The sequence below is a fragment of the Hemicordylus capensis genome, chromosome 5, assembly GCF_027244095.1.
Source record: "Hemicordylus capensis ecotype Gifberg chromosome 5, rHemCap1.1.pri, whole genome shotgun sequence".
Taxonomy (NCBI): Eukaryota; Metazoa; Chordata; class Lepidosauria; order Squamata; family Cordylidae; genus Hemicordylus; species Hemicordylus capensis.
Genome location: NC_069661.1, coordinates 251444775 through 251467357, shown reverse-complemented (window position 1 = coordinate 251467357; position 22583 = coordinate 251444775). Strand labels below are relative to the sequence as shown.

The following is a 22583-nucleotide window of genomic DNA, read 5'->3' as shown; positions in this document are numbered from 1 at the left end:
TATCCCATTGATCATAAAATCTAAACCATCCATCCAACATCTGAAAGGAACAACTGGGTGACAAGCTTTACTGCTTCTCCAAATTCCATGCAGATCCACTGAGAATTGCCAAGGCAGCATGCTGAAAATTGACCTCCTGAAGCTGATTTCATTTACCTACCCACATTCAGTCAAAGGGTAACCTGCTCCCCGCTTCCCCCACTTTAAATTTGTTAAAGAATTCAGCTCCACTGTGGAATGCATTCTATCAGTTTGGCATTTCTCGATTAAGACAGTCACCTTAACTTCCACTCCCCATAAGCAGTAAAGACCTAGTTCAGTCTGACTTTAAATATTAGGCACTGCACAGCCACACTTTCCCTTGTCTCTTGAGCTCAACATTGGCCTGAAGAGGGATATGTCCAGTCAGAAATTCAAAAGGTATAGCTTCTCAATCACTTGTTAGGGATGCGCCTGATGGATTTCTGCCTGATGCCTCTGTACAAAATAATAAAAACAGTAATATTACTATACCACTTTTGAACAACAAAAGTCTGCAAAGCAATTTCCATAGCAAAATAAACGAAGGAAAAAAACGTCCCTGTCCCGAAAGGGCTCACAATCTAAGAAGACATGTAGGGAGACACCATCAACAGCCATAGGGAGGGAAAGTGTGTTGGGGTTAATAGAGACATTTGCTCTTCCCTGTCTAAATATTCTCCCCCACCCCATATACACCGCTTTGAGAACCTTTTTGTTTCAAAGTGGCATATATTCTTAATAATAATATAAATAAATATAAAGAGAGTCACCATTTTAAAAGACTCCTCTCTGCCCAGTTAGCAGAGGTGGGACCAAGCAGGGATGTGCAGAACTGAGGTTCATGCACAGGTTTGGCTCCAAAGGGACACCAGGTCCTTGCCTGCTCTTTGCCGCTGCATGCCGCTTCCTGCTGCCACAGTACTGTCCCCCAAGAACCAGTGTGTGGCACTGGCACACACATGGCACTATGCATGCGCAGATGCAATGTACATGCCACATGCACAGGTTCTTGGGGGCAGCACCATCGCAGCAGGAAGATGCATGCAGCAGTGGAAAGCAAGTAAGGACCTGCTCTCCTCCTTTTAAAATATTCCACCCACCGCTCCCTTCGCCACAGCATTGAACCAGTTCAGACCAGTTCGGCGCCAAACCTATTACAAGCCACAGTGCATCCCCAGAATGCCATCTACAATCATAAAGGTCCAGCCAGAAATTCTACAGGTGCAGCAGCTTCCCAAATCCTTCTTCCAAACATTCTTTTAAAAAGTCTTTAAAGACGCACCTATTGATGTAACAGTTTTAGCGTCGTTTTAAAATGTTGTTTTAAAATGTTTGTTGTAATGTTTTAACTTTCACTATGTCATTTATTTTGTTTTAACTGCTTTTTAAAGTTTTGTGTTGTTGTTTTTGTGTGTTATTTATTTCAACTAATGTTGAAACAGGCCCTCCCTCAAAGTAGCAAAAAATAAAAATAAAAATCAGGGCACCTTGGGGTAGAGTTGCAACTGCCCTGATAATCTGAATTAGCTCTGATTTGACCAGCCCACGCCTACCCTTTTGACTCAGTCAGTGTTCCATCTATCCTTCAGCTTTTACTAAGAAATTCCACTTCCTTTTGCTTTGCTCTTGATGTAGTCAAAGTTACCATATCTGGTGTCATGGAGTTCTTTCAGTCTCGTTAAGACTTCATTTATTTCAAATTGATCAGAGATCTCTTTTCACACTCTTCTGAAACACCATTCTTGATTCACTTTTCATTCAAATCTGAAGAACTTGGCATCATAAAGACAAAATAAATGGAGGTGAACATAGAATCTGTTCCATTTACAGATTTTTTAAAAAATATAGGTTTCTTGCACACAAGACCCAATTGGTTGCTATTGTTGAAGTCAAGAAGGAATTTTCCCCATAGTATCATCGGCTAATGACCTGGGCGTGTTTTCACCTTTCCTGTTCTTTACAATTTGGTTTGCTTGCTGGATTCATCTAGAGCTATGCACTTTTTTTGCAGGGTGTCTGTTCTCTGCTTGTGATAAATCGGTCACCAGAACTGGAGAAAGAGCAGAGAGTTGTGATGTGAACAGCACGGAGGAAGGAAGGTGCTGTGTTCTTCTCATAACACTAGAACCCTAGTCAGACATTATGTTGTACCTGTGCACACATGTCTGTACACGCGTACATGTTTTTGTATGAGTGGTTGACATATTGCACAACATTCCATCTGCCTTGTAAGGAAGCATGTGTGCAGTGGCGCAAGAGCGCTCTTGCGCAAACACGGGAATTTGTGAACACGCAACTTCATAATCAACCGTCATTATTTCTAATGACTCTTGATCGTTCAGCTGCATTCATGCGATTTCCCATGTCGCACAAGAGCACTCTGCGCAATAGTGCCCACATTGCATTACAAGGCAGATGGGACATTTCACAGTATGTCAGCCAATGACAGTGCCTGCATTCGTTTTAAAAATTGAACCTGGGTACAGCCCCCACAGAAACACAGGGTACAGATAGGAAGGGCACTGCTGAACCCATGTTCAAGATAAGCTGTGAATGCCGCTCCACCCGATGCCAAATGGCTGTCGGGCAGGGTGGGTTTTGCTCCTGGGTTTGTTGGAGGCAAGACAGAGATGTGTGTCTGCCTCCACGTGAGGGGAGGCCACGCAGTTTCAGTGGGCCAATGAGGGAGCAATAGCCATGTTCATATATAGAGCACACACTCCCCCCCCCCGCCGCATTCGTTACTTGGCTGCCAGCTCCCACCCACCCGGTTACCCAGTGAGAGATGAGCTGGTCGCTGACAGACCGAGTAGGAATTTTTTATCTTCACCCAGACTGGTACAGGGCGGAGATTTTTTTTTGCCTACTCCTCACTGAGGCTTGTTTTAGGGAAGTTAGGGGTGGGAGTTGTTTGCTAAGGACTCGGTCACGTGAGCAGGTGAGTATGGGAAGGATGAGGTCAGGTATTCATTGGTGTTCAACCAGAGGCACCTCTGTTTGGTGGAGGGTGGCTCCATGGAACATCCCCTCAGGGTTTTGCTGCCCGCTGGGGCTGAGAACGGACTACTTTTAGGCAGCTGCTTGGCTCACCCACTCAGAGCTTTGGGGCTTGAGCGGGATGTGACCTGGGCGATTGCCTCCTCGGGACAGTAAACTGTGTGGCTTGGATGACGCTAGATAGCAGTCACTGCTGGTATCTGCCTGGCCTACTTGTTTCGCCCAACAGTGAGGGGTACATGGTTCTCGCTAGGAGGCTGAATGCCCCCTGTGAAGGGTTGGAGTTGCCTGCACTCTAGTTAATTGTTGTTAAAGCTTGTTGCATAGCTTTTGTGGATAGTTAATAAAGTGTGGCCCTGGATGATCCCATACACTTGTGTCCTGTCTTCATTTGGGGGGTCCGAGGAGGGCAATAACTGTACCAGTGTAGAGAAGAGATCTGTACCTGCATACACTGCTCTCAGATTGTACAAGTGTTGAACATAATGTGTGAATAGGGAACTTGGGCTCCCCTGTTGAAATTGATGGGCAGTAGATGTAGGGCAGGCAAAAGGGTTCTTCATATAACCCATAGTTAATTTATGGAACTCATTGCCACAAGATGTAGGGATAGCCATTACCTTAGGGCCAAACTCCACATATGTTTAAATTTGTTGTTCGGAGGGATTCTTGTTCAGGGGGATTCTTAAAAGCTTAAGTGTTTCTTAATATGCAAAGAACTGCCATGGGGACCCAGTACTAATCAGAGTGTGGTGGGTACATAAAGGTGAGCAAGGTGTGGTAAATGAACTCTTTCCTCTCATTCTATTTTCCTGCTGAAAATAGTGCTCCCTGAAGTGGCTATTTGCCTCTGAAGCAGCTGTTTGCAACTTATTTATGTAATATGTATATATGAATTTATATATTGCCCATTCAGAAATGGTTCCAGGCACTTCACAATCAAAAATAACCCCCCCCCGCTCTCTCTCTCTCTCTCTCTCTCTCTCTCTCTCTCTCTCTCTGGCATACTTGTGGCTAATCCCATGTGTGGCAGAGTTCAGAGAGCTGCCGGATAGTCATGGGACAAGTGGGGGAAAGAAAATGGTGTTGGCAGCTGGCCAGCCGGCGGGCAAAAAACCAGCAGTGAATGGTGCTGTCCAGCTGGCTGGCTGAACAAAATGGTGGCAGGCAGCAGGCGGCGGGTAATGGTGGGGAAGGAAGAAGACGGCGGGCAGGGGCAGTTGAGGAAACAAGAAGATGGTGGGCAGGGGGTGGGCGGGGAAACAGACTGCCGGCAGGCGGGGAAGGAAGAAGATGGAGGGGAGGGGGCGGGCAGGGAAGAAAACTGGTGTAGGGGGAAGAATGCGGTGGGGGCTGGCAGGCAGAAAAGCAGCAGTGAGGTTGAGGTTAGGCTTAGGGTTAGCGACAGCAGCAAACTAGGGGTGCAGATGCTCTGCACCGGATCAGCTAGTTATAAATATTAACATAAGACATAAAATAAAACCATTTAATTTTTTTTAAAACATAGAACTCATTTAAAAACCATTAAAACCACTTAAGTATTATTATAAGCTTAGTCACCTGCTAAATGGGCAAAGAAGCACCTTTTAAAATTGGTGATTCTCTTTATTGAGCAGGGAGAGAGCAACTGGCCCTGTCCATCCCACAGCACAGTGTCCCTCCAGTGGCTGCTGGTGGTATCTGTCTTATGTTTCTTCTTTTTTTAAGACTGTGAGCCCTTTGGGGACAGGGAGCCATATTGATTTATTTGTTTATTATCTATGTAAGCCGCTTTGGGAACTTTTGTTGAAAAGTGATGTATCAATAGCCATTGTATCCATCGTAGCTGAAGAGGTGGGTCTTCGTGGTTGTCCTGAAGGCCTCCAAGGGATGATAAACCTCTTCTTTCAAGGGGGATCATGTTCCTCAATCTAAGGGTGAAAACTGAGAAGGCCCGATTTCAAGTTGTTGCCAGAAAAAACTGATGGCACCTGAAGACGGACCTCTCTTGATGATCAAAGGCGGCAATGGCCTTTGGCCACTGTGGATGGGAATGATGAGACTCTAAGGGGTGTGTGTGTGGTGTGTGTGGTGTGTGTGTGTGCACTCACACATTTTTGGATGTCTGCTCAGTTAATGTTAGATCATTAATGTTAGATCATATTCAACCTGCTCAGGTTAAATCAGGAAGGCCCCACTCTGAATGCACAAGGTGCGCACACATTGCCACCTTGATACTGCTGCCCAGAACAAAACTCATACTGTACACAGATGAAAATAATTTGGAACCCCCTGGGATTTATCTCACCGTGCACTGTCAGCATTGGCCCCTCCAGGTCCCAGGCAGTGACTTCCTCATCCAGCCCTGCTAGCTGAGTGTCTCACTTGAAATGTCCTGGCTGAACATGGTTGAACATGTGTGCTGATCTTTTAACTGGTCTTTGAGATTTCCCATAATTTGTATCACTAGGCATCCATCCACCCTACAGGAGGAACAAGAGCAACCCACCTGGATCATCTTGCTTTGTTGTAGGTGTCCTCTGATTGGCTACAGCTTCCCATTTTATCTCTTCACCTGGTGTCACTTGGCAGAGACTGGAAACTGAACCAGGACTCTGGGCCAGTTGCACATGTACTGCACCACTAAGCCACCAGTTTTCTGCCCCCATGAGATCTGGAGACCTTCACTGAAGTAAAAGCTGGACATCCACAGGACCTACAGCAATGCCTCAGGAGCTGAATTCATCCTGTAATTTATTAGATTATTGCATACTATTTGGAGTTATATGCAAATTTGCAAAGGGTTTTTTTAACAGATGCAATCTTTATTGTGCGTATTCTCACAACAACTCTGTGAGGTAAGTTGCAAATTCCCATTTTAGAGATGGAGAACTAAAGAGGAGAAGTAGCAAATGGTTCAAGGCCTCACACTGGCTTGATCCAGAGTTCCACACACACACTCCAGTGCACACACCAAGCTCCTGAATGTATGTGCTTCTCTGTTGAGAGGCATCTCTGCATTCTCAAATGAACCCTTCAGTCATTTGAACAGGGAAATGTGTGTAGGCAGGAGGGTGCCACATGCACACTGAAGCTTTTGTGCTCGCAAGAAAGTAAAGGATTGGGGAGAAGGAACCTATGGCAGAAGTGAGACTCAAATCCACCAGGATCTTACAGTTTCAAGTCCAGCATTGTAGGACTGAATACAGGGTGGCCCGAGGTATTGTGGTGCCAGAAATGCTGCCCCATGGCCCTGGTGTCCCCTTTCAAAACCAACTCTTGCTAGTTTTGAAAGTGGCACCAGGGGCAGGGAGGAGGTAAAATTGCCAGCAGCCTCTTCCTCTCTCCTAATGCTTCTTGCAAGGTTTGTAAGGAGTGTTGCTACTTGCAAAGCTTGGCAAGGGTCAGCTCAGTCCCAAAGAGCTGCTCTGATGGCAGTGCTGGAGGACACTTTGTCACCCTGCTAGTGCTCCAGTAATCTGCCTCCCAAGGTGACTGCCTCACCTTGCCTCATGAAAGGGCTGCCCCGATTGACTACCACTGGTTTTCTCATTGCACTTTTCTACATTTGAAGCTAATGATTTCTGAATAAGGTCACTGTAGAAGAGGTTCATGTCCTTTGGCATCTGCTATCTTCATGAAAGATATCTATGGCCAAAGTTTTATGCCCGGGGACATTCAGGGTCAAACAGGGAGACGGGATTCCCTTTATACAGCTCGGTAAGCTTTTCCTCCAACTCCCCCAAAGTGAGAGTGTGCACCACATTCTCGTCATTCTGGGAAATGATGGCCCAGGATTTCAGGTGGTTGTTGTCTATGACGCAGCAAGCTGCAGACCATACGTAGCTGGGCTTGTTGACTCTCCCTTTGGCGATGTAGTTGTTCCCAGGCACTGCTCCCACCACGGCAAATGTTTCCTCGCACTCTTCAGTCATGCGTGCCATCGTCGATTGCTCGTAATTATTCCAGGCCCCGCCATTGAGCTTAATGTACTGGGGTACGATATTGGTCAAGGTAAAGGTAGATGCTTTGGCGTCCACATCAGGCTGGTGTCCGTTGGGGTTCAAATGGCCCCTGTTGAAATCGGTCAGGTTCTTGTAATCGAGCAAGATAGCCTGACTGTTCTGTAGCGCGTCCTCTTTGGCACCGCTTTCCTGCAGGAAGGCCCCTTCTGTTTCCATTTCAGGTTGGGATGCTAAACCAGCTAGCTTCAGAGAACAAGAAAGGCACACAAAGGGAGTGAGACAGAAGGTGCCCGTGCCTGGGTCCAGCAGCTTAGTGAAGGAACTTTGAACCCCAAAAGCTGGTTCCAAACAGAGAGGTTTTACATAGCTATATAGTTGCCAGGAGCCCCACCCCCTTCCTCGATTTCAAGTTGGCCCCAATCCAAAGCTGGTGCCTCAGCTACCCCCCTTCTCCCAAGTAGACCCATTGGGAGGGAGACCCTGAGCAGCCAAGAGAACAGTCTGCCTCTGGAGCTGGAGTTTGGCTCTGGCACAGCACTACCTCTGCTTCCTGGGTCCTGGGAGTGATTGAAGGGGTTCTAGGAACAGGACAGGAGTCCCCTGGGGGACATTGGGTCCCCAGAGCTCCAGGGCTTCTCCAAGGTGCTTACTGAAGGAGAGGCAACAAGCTCGGACTGCTCTAGGGCAGGGGTTCCCAGCCTGATGGTCCTCCAGATGTTGCACTCTGATCATCCCTGGTCACAATACATTGTGGCCGGAAATTATGGAAGTTGTAGTTCAGCAACATCTGGAGGACAACCAGTTGGGAACCCCTGCTCTAGGGAGCTCTATGGGATCAGATGGCTCTAGGGAGGTTTAATCAGGGCCGAGTCTTGGTTGGGATGTGCTCCTTCTCCTCTGAGAGGGCCTCTTCTGGGTTGGCATCTGGGTGGATCCTAACCCGTGAAGAATCCAGGCTGTGAGTGCTGAGAATTGTGAAGGCTCCAGAGGAGACAGGCAAGAAAGCTGGAGTGGATCATTGCCACAAATACAGGGAAGCAGGAATTGCTGGGCACACTTCTCTAGATCTTGTTTATTTATACTTATCTCATCCCTCCCCAGCAGATTATTTCCCCTAAGGCTGGAAGAGGGAGTGGGGCCAATCCCCTAATAGAGAGAGAGAAGCGGAGGTATTAGGGATGGGAGAAAACAGCCCGCTATTAGACTTTAGCTCTTCCTACCTTCTATGCCTGAATTCAGGGGAGACTTTCCTTTCTCAACTATTCTTAGCCAGACTCTAAGTCAGGGTTGCAGAACTTTGGGCCCTCTGGCTGTTGTTGGACTACAACTCCCATTATCTCTGTCAACTGGCCAACTGTATCTGGGGATCATGGGAGTCTCTGTATTTCAGCAAACCACATCTACAAAATGCTTTGCATTAGACTTACAGCCTGGTCCTGTCCTGGACTGCAGATGTTGTGGCACAAGCAGAGCTACACACCCCAACCATGACCACATATCATGGCCCTGGATCCAGGACCTCCCCATAGGGAGACAAGGTGGACAGGTGAAGGGTTGAGATAGGGCCAGAAGACTCTACAACCCAGACACTGTGTAGCCCCTGGAGAAAAAAATGAAACCAGAGCCAGGATCCCACCAGGACCCAAGGATCATGCTGGTCCTCTTGCCTCACCAAACTTTTGGAGTTTTGGGGAGTGTCAACAGGTGGGTGGATAAAAGTGATCCAGTTGACATAGTATACCTGGACTTCCAAAAAGCTTTCGACAAAGTTCCTCATCAGGGACTCTTGAAAAAACTCAGCAGTCATGGAATAAGGGGACAGGCTCATGAATGGATTGGTAACTGGTTGAAGGACAGGAAACAGAGGGTAGGAATAAATGGACAGTTTTCACAGTGGAGGGGAGTAGGAAGTGGTGTCCCCCAAGGATCTGTACTGGGACCAGTGTTCTTTAACTTGTTCATCTTTGATCTAGAAGTTGGGGTAAGCTAGCAGCAAGGTGGCCAAGTTTGCAGATGATACCAAACTATTTAGGGAAATGAAATCCAAAACAGATTGCAAGAAGCTCCAAAAAGATCTCTCCGAACTGGGGGAGTGGGCGACAAAATGGCAGATGCGGTTCAGTGTTAGCATGTGTAAAGTGATGCATATTGGGGCAAAAAAGTTCCTAACTTCACATATTCGCTGACAGGGTCTGAATTGATGGTGACTGACTAGGAGGGAGATCTTGGGGTCATGGTGGAAGCTTGTTGAAAGTGTTGATACAAAGTGTGGCAGCTGTGAAAAAGGACACTTCCATGCTTGAATCTAGGAAGGGGGTTGAAAATAAAAATGCTAAAATCATAATGCAGATCTATGGTGCAGCAACATTTAGAGTACTGTGTACAGTTCTAGTCACCATACCTTCAAAAGGACATTATAGAAGTGGTGAAGGTGCAGAAGAAGGCAATCAAGATGATCAGGGGCCTAGAGAACCTTTCTTATGAGAAAGGCTACAACACCTGGGGCTTTTTAGTTTGGAAAAGGGGCAACTACAGGAAGACATGATAGAGGTGTATAAAATTATGCATGGTGTGGAGAGAGTGGAGAGAATTAATTTTTTCTCCCTCTCACGTAACACTAGAACCAGGGGTCATCCCATGAAATTGATTGCCAGGAAATTTAGGACTGACAAAAGGAAGTACTTTTCCCACACAACACACAATTAACCTATGGAATTATCTGCCATAATATGTGGTGACTGACAGCCAGCTGCCTAGATGGCCTTAAGAAGGGCTGACATAAATCCATGAAGGGCAAGTCTATCAATGGCTACAAGTCTGAGGTCTGTAGGTGACCACCAGCCTCAGAGGCAAGATGCCCCTAAATACCAGTTTCAAGGGAGCAACAGCAGGAGAGAGGCATGCCCTCAGCTCTTGCCTGTGGGCTTCCCAGAGGAATCTAGTGGGCCACTGTGGGAAACAGGATGCTGGACTAGAGAGGCCTTCTTGGGCCTGATCCAGCAGGGCTGTTCCGATGTTCTTGGATCCCTACCAAGACCCATTCTCAGGATCGCCCAAGGACAAGGCCCTGCCTCCATCCTCTCTCTGAGGACCCTCTCAAAGGCCTGCCAGTGCCAGCCCAAGTAGAAGGTGCCACGAGAACCAGCACTTACAAAACTGGGCAAGGCTTCTTTTAACTGCAGAGCTTTCCCCAGGGAAGGGGCAGGTCAACCTGCTCTACATGGGCAGCCGCCATAGAAACCAGCAGTCAGTTGGTTGAAGCACCATCCAGCTCTCTTGCTTGGTGCTATCTAAGGTCCTGAACTCTTCCCCTGCTGTGCCTCTTTGGGCACTGTCCAAGGTCTTCCTGCATCTGAATCCATCTGAATCCCTGCCTTGGTAGAGGCTCTGGGTGGGCCATTGACCCCGTCATTGACACACACTTGGAACAGGATGGCACCCAGCAGCCTCACTTGCCATTAAAAGAACTACCTCCTGCAGTGACCTTTCTGTCTCATCATTATATGAGACAGCCCCTGGTGGTGCAGTGGTAAAACTGCCGCCCTGTAACCAGAAGGTTACAAGTTTGATCCTGACCAGGGGCTCAAGGTTGACTCAGCCTTCCATCCTTCCGAGGTCGGTAAAATGAGTACCCAGAATGTTGGGGGGCAATATGCTAAATCATTGTAAACCGCTTAGAGAGCTTCCAGCTATAGAGCGGTATATAAATGTAAGTGCTATTGCTATTGCTATTGCTATATAACTCCATTATGTAATGGCACAGAAGGAGCTGGTTCCTGGATTTGCTTATTTTGCTCTTCCTTCCTCATTCCTTTCCCCTCTTCTGCCATGTCTTTTAGACTCTGAGCTAGTGATCTTCACTTTTTTTTTTTAAACCCTTCCACATGACAGCCATTTCCCACTATACTGACCCCTGCACAGTACTGCACTTTTCTCAATGCCGGGAGGACTGAGCCCTCTCTTAAGAGCTCTAGAAAGAAAGCACTGGGAAGGGCTACGTTTCCCAGCACTCCATGCATACCTTCCAAGAATGCCCAGGGGCTCGAGAAGGCTCCATTTCCCTGAGAGGAGCCCCCAGCCCTGGGCAAAGCACAGCACTGCTCTTATGCTCTTTTGCTGTTGCTCCACTGCAATGGGTATTCAGGGGCATTGTGCCTTTGAGGCTGGAGGTGGCCCACAGCCATCAGACAAGTCGCCATTGACAGACCTGCCTTCCATGAATTTATCTGAGCCCCTCTTAAAACCATCTAGGCTGTTGGCCATCACCACACCCGACTGCAGAGAATCCCATGGGTTAGTTATGCTTTGTGTGGGAAAAAAAATGCTTCCTTCTGTTGGTCCCCAATTTCCTGGCCATCAGTTTCATGGGATGACCCCTAGTTCTAGTGTTGTGAGAGAGGGAGAAAAATTTATCTCTATACACTGTCACCACATCATGCATAATTTTATAGACCTCTATCATGTCTCCCCTTAGTCGCCTGTTTTCCAAACTAAAAAGCCCCAGATGCTGTTGCCTTGCCTCATAAGGAAGGTGCTCTAGGCCCCAGAACATCTTGGTTGCTGTTTTCTGCACCTTTTCCAGTTCTACAATGTCCTCCTTAAGATATAGTGACCAGAACTGTACGCAGTACTCCAGGTGTGGCTACACCATCATTTTGTATAAGGGCATTATAATATACACATTTTTTATTGTCAATCCCCTTCCTAATGTTTCCTAGAATTGAATTTGCTTTTCCCCACAGATGGCATGCACTGAGTTGACACTTCCAACGAGCTCTCTACCATGACCCCAAGATCTCTCTCCTGGTCATTCTCTGACAGCTCAGACCCCATCAGCACATATGTTAAGTTGTGGGGTTTTTTGCCCCAATCAATATGCATCACTTTACGCTTGCTTACATTGAAACGCATTTGCCATTTTGTCCAAACTCCCCCAGTTTGGAGGGATCCTTTTGGAGCTCCTCACGATCTGTTTTTGACTTCACTACCCTAAATAGTTTAGTGTCATCTGCAAATCTGGCCACTTCTCTGCTTACCCCAGCTTCTAGATTTATGAATGAGTTAAAGAGCACTGGTCACAGTACTGATACTTGGGGGACCCCACTTCTTGCTTCCCTCCATTGTAAAAACTGTCCATTTATTCCTACCCTCTGTTTCCTGTCCTTCGGCCAGTTACCAATACACACATGTACTTGTTGCCTTATCCCATGACTGCTAAGTTTACTCAGGAGCCTTTGTTGGGAGAGCCCCTGGTGGCGCAGTGGTAAAACTGCTGCCCTGTAACCAGAAGGTTACAAGTTTGATCCTGACCAGGGGCTCAAGGATGACTCAGCCTTCCATCCTTCTGAGGTCGGTAAAATGAGTACCCAGAATGTAGGGGGGCAATATGCTAAATCATTGTAAACAGCTTAGAGAGCTTCCAGCTATAGAGCAGTATGTAAATGTTATTGCTATTGCTATTTGTCAAAAGCTTTTTGGAAGTCCGGGTATAATACGGGATCACCTTCATCCACATGCCTGTTGACACTCTCAAAAGAACTCCCAAAGCCCTAATGCATTGCCTAACATTAAACTTGTTTCTTGTTAAGTTGCATTTGATTACTCAAGATTAGGAGACATGGGTGCAACAAACTTTAAAGAGGAAACATCTGTGTGACAGGTGGGCACAGAGGTGCTTTTACCCCTGGACTTAGGGGCCGAAGTCCAGGGCCTCCAAATCCTCTTTAGTCTGTCCAAGGTAGTGTGTTTGCCCAGCCGAGCGTGCTGATGCTTAATTTGCAGGGAAGTGGGGCCCCTCCAAAGGCCTTTCATTCCAGGCTTACCTAGAAATGAAAATTGCCTAGGTGCACCTGTGGGTGAGTGTGAATTAGTTAGTCAGAGGTGTTGGAGAAGGGCTAAACAGGTGCCAGGCACACCAGGAAAATGCCATGTGCAGAGGACCAAGGGCCGGGTGCAGAGTGGAAGGTCACAGATGGACCGTACCAGATGCGGGAAGGATCTCTAGATGATGACCAGGCCTGGCCTTGACCAGCAGCCAATGGCTGGTCTTCGGGGAACTTCCCGAGTGTGAATTGAAGGTACTTTCCACCCATCTATCTACATGTGAGGGAGGAGGCCTGAACCAGGGGAGTTCATCCCATCTGGACCATTATAAAAACGAATCGCCAAATGTTGTAATAGGGGGCGAACCTTTCTATTGACCCAGCAGGACCTATGGGCACAGCCTCTCCACATCCTGCCAGACCCCACCTGCTCTGCTACGTGGATCACTTAGGCAGGTAGATGTCTCTGTACTGCAGGGTTGTGTGAGTGTTGAGTGAGAATGTGAGAGCGTGTATAACCCACTTGCCCTATTTATGTTATAATCATGTGGCTAGTAGTCCTTTTGCCTGTGCCTGCATTCTTTACTTTTGTCGTTATGATCTGTAACGTCTACTAATGCTGAATAAAAGTCTCATGAATGGGGGAGATCTATACTTGGGGCTCCAGCGTCTGTTTCTCCCTTGCCCCTTCTGAGACCACAGTCCCACTGCTGTGGGGGTTCTGGGGCCACACCCTGTTGGGCATCACACTGCATGGTGGAACAGTTGCCCCCTCATGGCTCTGGGCTGTGCAAAATAAACAATAAAGGCCTGATATAGCAAGGCATTTCCTGAAGCTGTGCACAGGCCCCATAAACAGAGCAGGGGGCCCACCTTCTACCCCTGTTCTTCTACCCCTGTTCTTCTGCCTTACAAAGAAGAACAATGCTCTAAGCCAGGGATTCTCAATGTTGGGTCCCCAGATGTTTTTGGACTTCAATTCCCATAATCCCCAGCCCCAGTGGCCTTCAGTTGAGGATTATGGGAGTTGAAGTCCAGTAACATCTGGGGACCCAACGTTGAGAATCCTTGCTCTAAGCCATGACTGTAACCTGTAAGCCACCTGAGTGCAGGGGCGGATTGAAGTCTTTATAGGCTCTAGGCACTCTCAGTATTGTAGGCCTGCAAGATAGATCTATAGATAATTTTTTGCTTTGTGTGCAATGCATAGGTCCCATAATGTGTCTGTTTCAGAATGGGCATCTGCAGAGCTAGATATTCCATTATTTCCTCACAAGAAGGTTTATTGTGAGATGGGGAGAGTTTTTCTTACTAGCTTATGCTTGTTATACTGCTTGGGAAATCATTTTTTAAAAGATAGTCTCTCACTCAGGCACAAATAAAGGACAAACACACAAACAGAGGCTTCGAGAGTGTGTTGGTGTGAGTGTAAATCTCTTTCTCTCACACACAAACAGTTGCAAACGGAATACAAACAAACAAATGAAACCTTTCAGGTGGGGGTGGGCTCCCTCTCTCTGTCTCACACACAACACAACACACAGACACACACAGTTCACACAGGTGGGAAAGAGAAAAACACACAGTGGCTTCTAAGTAAGAGGAAGAAACCACACACACAAAACTTTTTGGAAGGCCTTTGGGAGATTCATAGGCTCTAGGCACTTTGCCTGTTGCGCACAGGGATAATCTGTCTAGCCCTGCCTTTGTGATTTGGCAGAAACTCAGTCCAGGAGGCTTTTGATTATTGTGGAGGTGACGTTCTGCACTAACACTACAAATGCTGAAACTGTGAATAATTTAAACCTTGCCCCTGGGGTTAGGTCCTTCAGTACATGAAGAATTACTAAAAATTAAAAGAAAAATGAGAAGAAGAAAACTCCCAGAAATAAGAGAGGAGTACAGCACTGTACCTGGGCCACCCCAGCTCCTCCAGTAAAGAAACAAACAATCCTTCCAGTTCCAAACCAACATGCCCCAACGTAGCTCTACACTGCTTCCAGAAGTGCCTCCAAGCTGGAAATGCCACCAGAAGTGTGAAATGCATGCATGGGAACTACAGATGGCCAAAATTAACCCCCACCATAATCGGGTATACATTGCTGAGCTATGAATAGCTGAAACTGTGAATTCACACTAATTGAGGAGGCCCTCCTGTATGTCGATGTAACAAATAAATAGGAATTGCTTTGCTACCTCTGGCCAAATGTCCATCTAGTCCTACATTCTATTTTGGCTGTGGCCACCGAGATTTCTTCCACTTCTTACAAGCTGGCAGGATGAAGACCAATCACCTTCCTGCCCTTTTTGTCCCCAGGATCTGGTTCTTGTGAAGGTATAGTCTCTTTGAACGATAGCCCTTTTCAGACATTATGTTGTACGTGCCTACACATGTCTGAACATATGTGTGTGTGTTTCTGTGAATAACTGTTCCTACTTTCATTTTAAAAGTGAACCAGAATGCCGGGTACAGAGAGGAAGTGTACTATTGCGTGCGTGTTGAACATAATGTGTGAATAACTGTAGCCCTCTTCAGATGTTATCAGCATGAGCAGTGCTCACACTTACAGTGGGGAAAGCAGGGAGGAGGTCCCGCCGCCACCCTGCTGTCACTCACCTCCTCTTGCCCAATAGACACGCTTACGGCATCATTTGTCTGAAGGGGGAGGCGTCATAAGTGCATTGGCCAATCAATTGAGATGCAGCTCATGGACTCACCAGTGAACACACCTACGGTGCCTCCCCCTTCAGACAAATGGCGCCGTAAGCATGTGCACACTGCAGGAGGAGGTGAGCGACAGGGTCAGAGTGAGACTTCCTCCCCTCTTTTCCCACTGTGAGTGCTGCTCATACTGATAACATTTGAAGAGGGCTTTAATGTGTGCATATGTGTGTACACTGTACACAAATTGCATGTCTGTTGAACATAATAGGGCTGTTCGCATGATTGTCAGTAGGGTAGGAGATGCATCCTACCCAAGCCTGGGAGCTATATGCACTCCCGTTTTCTGTTTGTCTGTGAGTAAAAAGCAAGATAGGAAGGGGAGTGTCAGGAGCCTGTCTGTCCGGTGTCCAAATCAAGGTTGCTGAAAAGGTGGGAGGCAGCTCCTTGAAGTCCTCCCCGGTCTCTGAGTCGGAGGCTCGGCTGTAGCAGGCTCAAGAGACTTGTTGCTTCCAACAGTGTTCACTGCCTGCTGGCCTTGATTTATAGTGCTTTGACTAATTGGGTTCCTCCGCCAATCAGCTGCCAACAATTCAGCATTTATCTTGCTTGTTAAGCAGCTGCTTGCTCCATCTGAGTGTTTCCAGCTGTCACCGGCGATGCTCATATCTCTGTTGTTGGGGTGTTACTGTTTGCACGCTCTCCGGCTCTGGGATTGGTTCTGCACACCCCTTCTCCTGTGCAGCTTCTGATGGCCCCCTGGAGGCTGCAGCCTCAATTTGGCCTGCCTCAGTTTCTTCCTGTGGCCCTGACAGATGAACTCTCCTCCTGTTGCTCTATTGGAGGGTTGCCAACTTCTTCCTCCTCTTCACTATCTTCACTATCTGAAGATAAGGGCATGACAGGGCATGAAGTGATCGCCTGCAAAGCAGCAGCTGGGTCGGAAGGCTTTTTGTCCTCCCTCGTTAAAGAGCTGGGTTCAGAGGCTGGGTAGGATGAAAAGCCCTCTGGCCCAACTGCTGCTTTGCACACGATCATTAGATCCCTCTCCTACCTTGCTTTTTACTCCCAGCCGGAAAATGGGAACACACACACAGAGCTCCCGAACTTGGGTAGGACTTATCTTTTACCCTATTGAGAATCATGCAGAATAGTCTGGTGTGTGAACAGGGCTTCTGTGTGGGGTTGATCCAGCATCTGAGGGAAATGCTCCCCTGTCTGGTAAATACCAGTGAATGTAAACATAAAAAAGAAGCCAGGCCAGCAATGAGGTGACATGGCCCCTTTTGTCAAGCATGTTGCTGCTTTGGTTAGTCCTTTGACCTGCTAATGTTCTTTATCCTTCTTGGGAGGGCAGGGAAAGGCAAGGAGTTAGCTAGCAATGGAAGCTGCTTCAACCTTCCCCTGCGTCCAGAAAGCGGTGAGAGGGAGATCTTACTGCTTTATACACAGTCAGTCGGCTGCCTCATTATGTTGTCATAACATTAACCCGGTTCATATGCTATGTTCAACACATTCTCAATGTGTTGTAAATTTACATTCACAACTGTACCCATACACACTACAGTTCTTCACCTGTCATGTTCAACACATATCCAGCAGTATACTTCCTTGGTGCAGGCCCCCTGCATTTGAGGGGACCTGCACACAGGTTTGCTTTCAAGGTGAGTGCAGTCATTCACACAAAAATATGTATAGGTGTATAGACATCTGATCTCATGTACAGGCATGGTGTCTGAATAGGGCTATTCGCCCGATACATACAATGCACATTCAAACTGTGTATAGCATGTACAGATTTGTATGCATGTGCAGTTATTCACACATTGGGATCGTTCACATGACCAAATAGAGGGGGGGGGATGCAGGAACCTATCTACCTTCCCCCAGATGACCAGAGACTTTCTTTTTGCCCTGCACCCAGATGACCAGCACGGTGGCAATCGGCAGAGCTGGAACAAGGAGGAGGAAGTCCTCTATTACCCCAGAATGCAACACACAAGAAGCAGAGAGACAGCCCACTCCTATGTATGAGAGGGCTTCTCCCCCTAGCCTCGTAAGCAGGACTGACCTTTGAGAACCCTGGCAGGGAGCAGAGCTGGGGCAAATCAGCCAATGCGGGGCCCCCTTCCACTTAATTTTCATGTGGGTTAAAAGCATGGGGCCCGGGGCAGTTGCCCTGCTTGCCTTGCCATAAGGATACCCCTGCTCACAAGCCACAGCACTCTATGGTCGCTGGTCCCAGGAGCTGGAAAAGCTGCTGAGAGTACCCACATGACTGAAAACAAAGGTTGGATAGCGGGCGTTTCTGTCCTACCTAGGCTAAGGACAGGGTAGGAGATCTGGGTAGCCCAGCTTGACAGACACAGGATGAGAGGGTTCCGAGGCTCCAGACAAGTCTCTGCACCCAGGTTAACCCTCTCCCGCCCAGAAAAGGATGTTCGTGTGAACGACTTCATTATGTTGAATGCACATGCACTTCCTATCTATTTTGGAAAGGGTCTGCTCTGTATCCAGGCTCACTTTTAAAATGAAGATATGTACAGTCATTCACACAGACACATGTACCTGCAGATCCTGAATGCGTACACAGTGTAATGTCTGAATAGGGCTAGGGTGTCACCAGGATCTCCACCCCCCAGTTGTGGCAGCCTTGTCCGTCTCTTACCTGAGGTTCCACCATCCATTTATTTGGTCTCTTTGCCTGCCCAGGGTTGTAGATGTAGGCTGAGTAGACCGGGATGCGATGGTCTTTGTCGTACAGGGTGGCAAAACGATACAGGTTTTTGTAACGCTGGCAAATGCGAGCGAAATGCGAGGGATTGAGTCCACCATTTGGAGGGGTTCCCCTGAAGAAAAACTGGGGGCACGTGTCTTCAAAAAAGGTCACCACCTCACCATTCCCTGGCGCGTTGTACCAACCTGCACAGATGAGGAGCAGAACCAGGAACATCGTGGGGGCCTGGTGAGGTTAAGTTAAGGTTTACAGATAGTCAAAATCCAGAACTGATGGGGTTCTCAAACTTGGGTCTTTAAATGTTGTTGGACTACAACTCCCATCATCCCCAGCAAAAGGCCATTGCGGCTGTGAATGATGGGAGCTGTGGTCCCAAAAGAGCTGGGGGGCCAAGTTTGAGGGCCCCTGAAGTCATGCAATGCTTTGCAGGAGGAGGATTGTTGGTGGGTGGTGGGGGTGGGGGGAGTTGGCCTGAGAAAGAGGAAAGGTTCTTTTCTCCCTACTTTTTCCAAAAGTGGTAAGCCCTAGTCACATGTTATGTACAAGGATACACTGTTCACAGGTACAGTAATTCACACGTGATGCTGAACACAGGTACAACGGAACACTTCATTTTGAGGTGCATTTAAAAGTCAGCTTTTAAAATGAACACACGTACAGTCATTTCACACAAATACGTGCACAAGTTTACAGACATCTGTACACTTGTACAACATAATGTCTGAATAGGGCTTTAGTGTACTCCTCAAGCATGTTACACTGATGTGAAAACTAACCTGGTGTGGGACAGGCTCTGACTTTTTATTTTTATTTTAGGTTTTACTAAGAATTGACTTTTTGAAGGAAGAAAGGAATGAAGATTAAAATCCAAAGCATTACAGTCTGTGCTGATAGCCATGGCACTTGTCAAAGCATGTGTCTTTTGTGTGTTTGTTGTGTGTTATTAAAGCATTTATATACTGCTATTCAACAACAGAAGGGCTTGAAGCAATTTACATAGCAAAAGGAATAAGAAAGTGTCCCAAAGGTTCTCACAGGCTAAAATGAAACACAAGAGATTGAGATTGAGATTGAGATTGAGATTGAGATAGAGAGATAGAGAGAGAGAGAGAGAGAGTGAGAGAGAAAGAGAGAGAGAGAGAGACTACTGGGAGGGATGCTAGATTGCACAGAATTCCAGTGCCCACTCGGTGGATCTCTGGCCTGTAATGGAATCATAGTTATTAAAGGATGTTCAAGTTGGAAGGGACCATGGAGAGACAGTGGGAGGAGAGCTGGTCTTGTGGTAGCAAGCATGAATTGTCCTCTTTGCTAAGCAGGGTCTGCCCTGGTTGGCATTTGAATGGGAGACTGCATCTGTGAGCACTGCAAGATATTCCCCTTAGAAGATAGGCCCACTTTGGGAAGAGCACCTGCTTGCTGGCATGCAGAAGGTTCCAAGATCCTTCCCTGGCATCTCCAGATAGGGCCGAGAGAAACTCCTGCCTGCAACCCTGGAGAAGCCGCTGCCAGTCTGTGAAGACAATACTGAGCTAGATGGACCAATGGTCCGACTTGGTAGAAGGCTATTTGTTTGTTTGTTTGTTTGTTTACATTTTGTTAATTAGAAGCTTGTCCCTGTTGGGATCCTGTAGAGTGTGGGGGTGCAGTCAGAAAAGAAAAGGGAAGTAAAAGAGGAGAAAAATGGAGTTGTTGCTGAATAAAGCTTAGTTAAACAAACAGTGATTTGGTTGCAAATCCAGAAGTTCCAGGTTCCCTCCCTGGCAGCATCTCCAAGGTAGGGTTGAGCAACCTTGGAGAAGCTGCTGCCAGTCTGTGTAGACAATGCTGAACTAGATAGACCAGTGGTCTGACTCAGTAAATGGCAGCTTCCTATGTTCCTAAGCCAAGGAGTACCAGTGCTCCGACCCTGCACATCCCCTCCCCACGACTATATCCCTGTAAACAAACATAAGATTGCTTCCTGTTTACAAGAGAAGCAGCTATAAAACAGCGGTGCTTCATTTGTCTGGATATCAGTCAACAGCAACAATGTTCTTTAACTCTCAGTTATGCTGATATTTATTTATTTAAAACCTTGCCCCTCCAGTACACTACTGCTTGGGGCGGCTCACAACATTAATAAACCAGAAACAATGTAAAAGAAAACTATTCCAGTTATAAACAGGTTAAGTTAAAATACCAGGCTAAAACCACATTTAAAATTACCATTTTTTTTAAAAAAAAGTTTTAAATTAAAAGTTGTTTAAAAAGCGAAACACTGAGAACTACAAAAACGAAAGAACCTACCAGATATAACCAGTCATACAATCAAGCCAGCTGTTTCCTCCGAATGCATTACACCTCTTCCAGCCGTGAAAATGTTTTCTATGGCTCTCCTTTATTAAGCTTTAGGGTTCTCATTTCTTAGGCTTTTTTCCTGCCTTCCCTAATTTGTAATAAATTAGTTTTAGACTTTTTGGTTCTAAAAATAGCTAGTGCGGCTTTTGCTAAACCGATTTCCTCTGTCCTCTCCCACCTCCAAGCTCCATTCGAAAACCCTCTGCTGTGGTTCATATATATTAGGCAGGCTGTCGCTGAATAACAGACACAGAGCGGTCCTGAAAAAGGATATTGCTCTACCTTCCGGAAGGTTGCTGCAGGGTTCGCTGACTTCGCCTCCAGTCAGAGCATGAAAATGTATGTCCCCGAGACTCCTTAAATATGTTCCAAAGGGAAAAGTTATCAAGGGTGATTAACTTCCTCTACTAGTTGTTTGAAGAGAGGTTTTTTTCACGAGGGTGGAATTGCTGCCCAAATTAGATTGTGGTTCTTGTGCAAGGATTTCCCAAGGTCAGCGCTGGATCCTTTTCCTGTAAAGCACCCATCAAACTGGTTATGGGACAATCCGCTCCGTTGAACGTCTGTTGTTGGTTCAGTGAGAAACTGCCCAGATGAGTTGGCAACTGTTCCTTAAATATGTATCAACAAACTCTGTTCATTTCTGTTCCCCACCTTATCTTGACCCTGAAATGGATGTGTGATAATAAGCATGGTATATTTATAATCAGTTATAAAATGGTGTTCTCGGCTCATACGCTGGTTATTGCTGCAGTCAATATGGTGTAGATGCCAGAGCAGGCAGTGGCACACCTAGGCATTTTGGAAGACCAGACCTAAAGGGCGCTGGATCCCACCCCCCACGAGCCACTGAATCAGACCATAGGTCCATCTCGCTCAGTATTGTCTACCCAGACTGGCAGCGGCTTCTCCAAGGTTGCAGGCAGGAATCTCTCTCAGCCCTATCTTGGAGATGCCAGCGAAGGAACTTGAAGCCTAGCTGCTCTTCCCAGAGTGGCTCCATCCCCTAAGGGGAATATCTTACAGTGCTCACACTTCTAGCCTCCCTTTCGTATGCAACCAGGGCAGATCCTGCTTAGCTTAAGGGGACAAGTCATGCTTGCTACCACAAGACCAGCTCTCTTCCCTGTGGTGGTAGGTGGGGAAAGAAACTTGCATTTCACGTGGCATGTGCACACAGCTCTCCTGTCCCCAGGGGCCTCCAGCTGTCCTGGGGGGGCCCTCTCCAGCAGTCTCCCACCATGACCCCTGCTGCTGCGCCCAGCTTTCCTGTTTTCGCCACCATGTGCACACCCAGGGGGTGGAGGGTGAGAGCCGAGCGGGCCTCCCCCATGATGGCGGCAGCTGATGAGCCTGTTTGGGCCTGAGCACAGGCAAGCCGGTTAGGGTGAGCTGTCGGATTTTACACCCCTTCCTCCCACACGGAGGCTTTGAGGGGAGCGAGCGAGAGAGAAACCCCTGCCCCTGGATCTGCACACAGGATGCTTCCCTATGAGATGGTGGGGTGACGTGAGGGCTTTCCTGCCCCTCCCCCTGTGAATTTACTCAAGAGCGCCGGGCTCTTGCTCCCCACCCCAGTCAATTGTAACTGAAGAAGGTGACCTTACGGACTTGTGGTGCTTGAGACATGCACCGTGCAGGCGTGCGGGAGCAGCTTGCTTGTGCTTAGGCCCAGACAGCCGCCACTGCCCTCTAGGAGGGGCTCCCACCCCCACCCCCCAGCTGCACACATGGCAGTGAAAACAGGAAAGATCGGCGCAGTGGTGGGCACAGCTGTGGTGGTGGGCTTCTGGGGAGATCCCCCCCCCCGGACATTTGGAGGCCCCCCTCTTGGTGCTGGGGACCGGACTTTGTCCCGGAAGTCCGGTCCAAAGAGCACCACTGAGAGCAGAACTTCCATTGTGGCTGGGGATGATGGGAATTGTAGTTCAGTTACATCGGGAGGACCACAGGTTTGGAACCCTTAGGCGAGACTCGAGGGTTGAGAGTGGATGCAGAAAAGCCCATAGCAAATGCCTGCTTGGACAGAACTACATAGCACTCAACAAAGACAGGTTTCC

General features: G+C 47.5%; 1 protein-coding gene across 1 annotated transcript; it reads right to left on the bottom strand.

The window, feature by feature from the left end:
* Positions 1 to 5917: 5917 nt before the first annotated feature.
* On the bottom strand, positions 5918 to 20695 carry LOC128328308 (endonuclease domain-containing 1 protein-like). The gene is made up of 3 exons (XM_053258156.1): positions 20473 to 20695; positions 18115 to 18408; positions 5918 to 7205 (listed from the first exon to the last, which is right to left on the bottom strand). The coding sequence occupies exons 2-3, from the start codon at positions 18397 to 18399 to the stop codon at positions 6660 to 6662; spliced, it is 831 nt and encodes a 276-aa protein (XP_053114131.1). The 5' UTR covers positions 18400 to 18408; positions 20473 to 20695; the 3' UTR covers positions 5918 to 6659.
* Positions 20696 to 22583: the final 1888 nt, after the last annotated feature.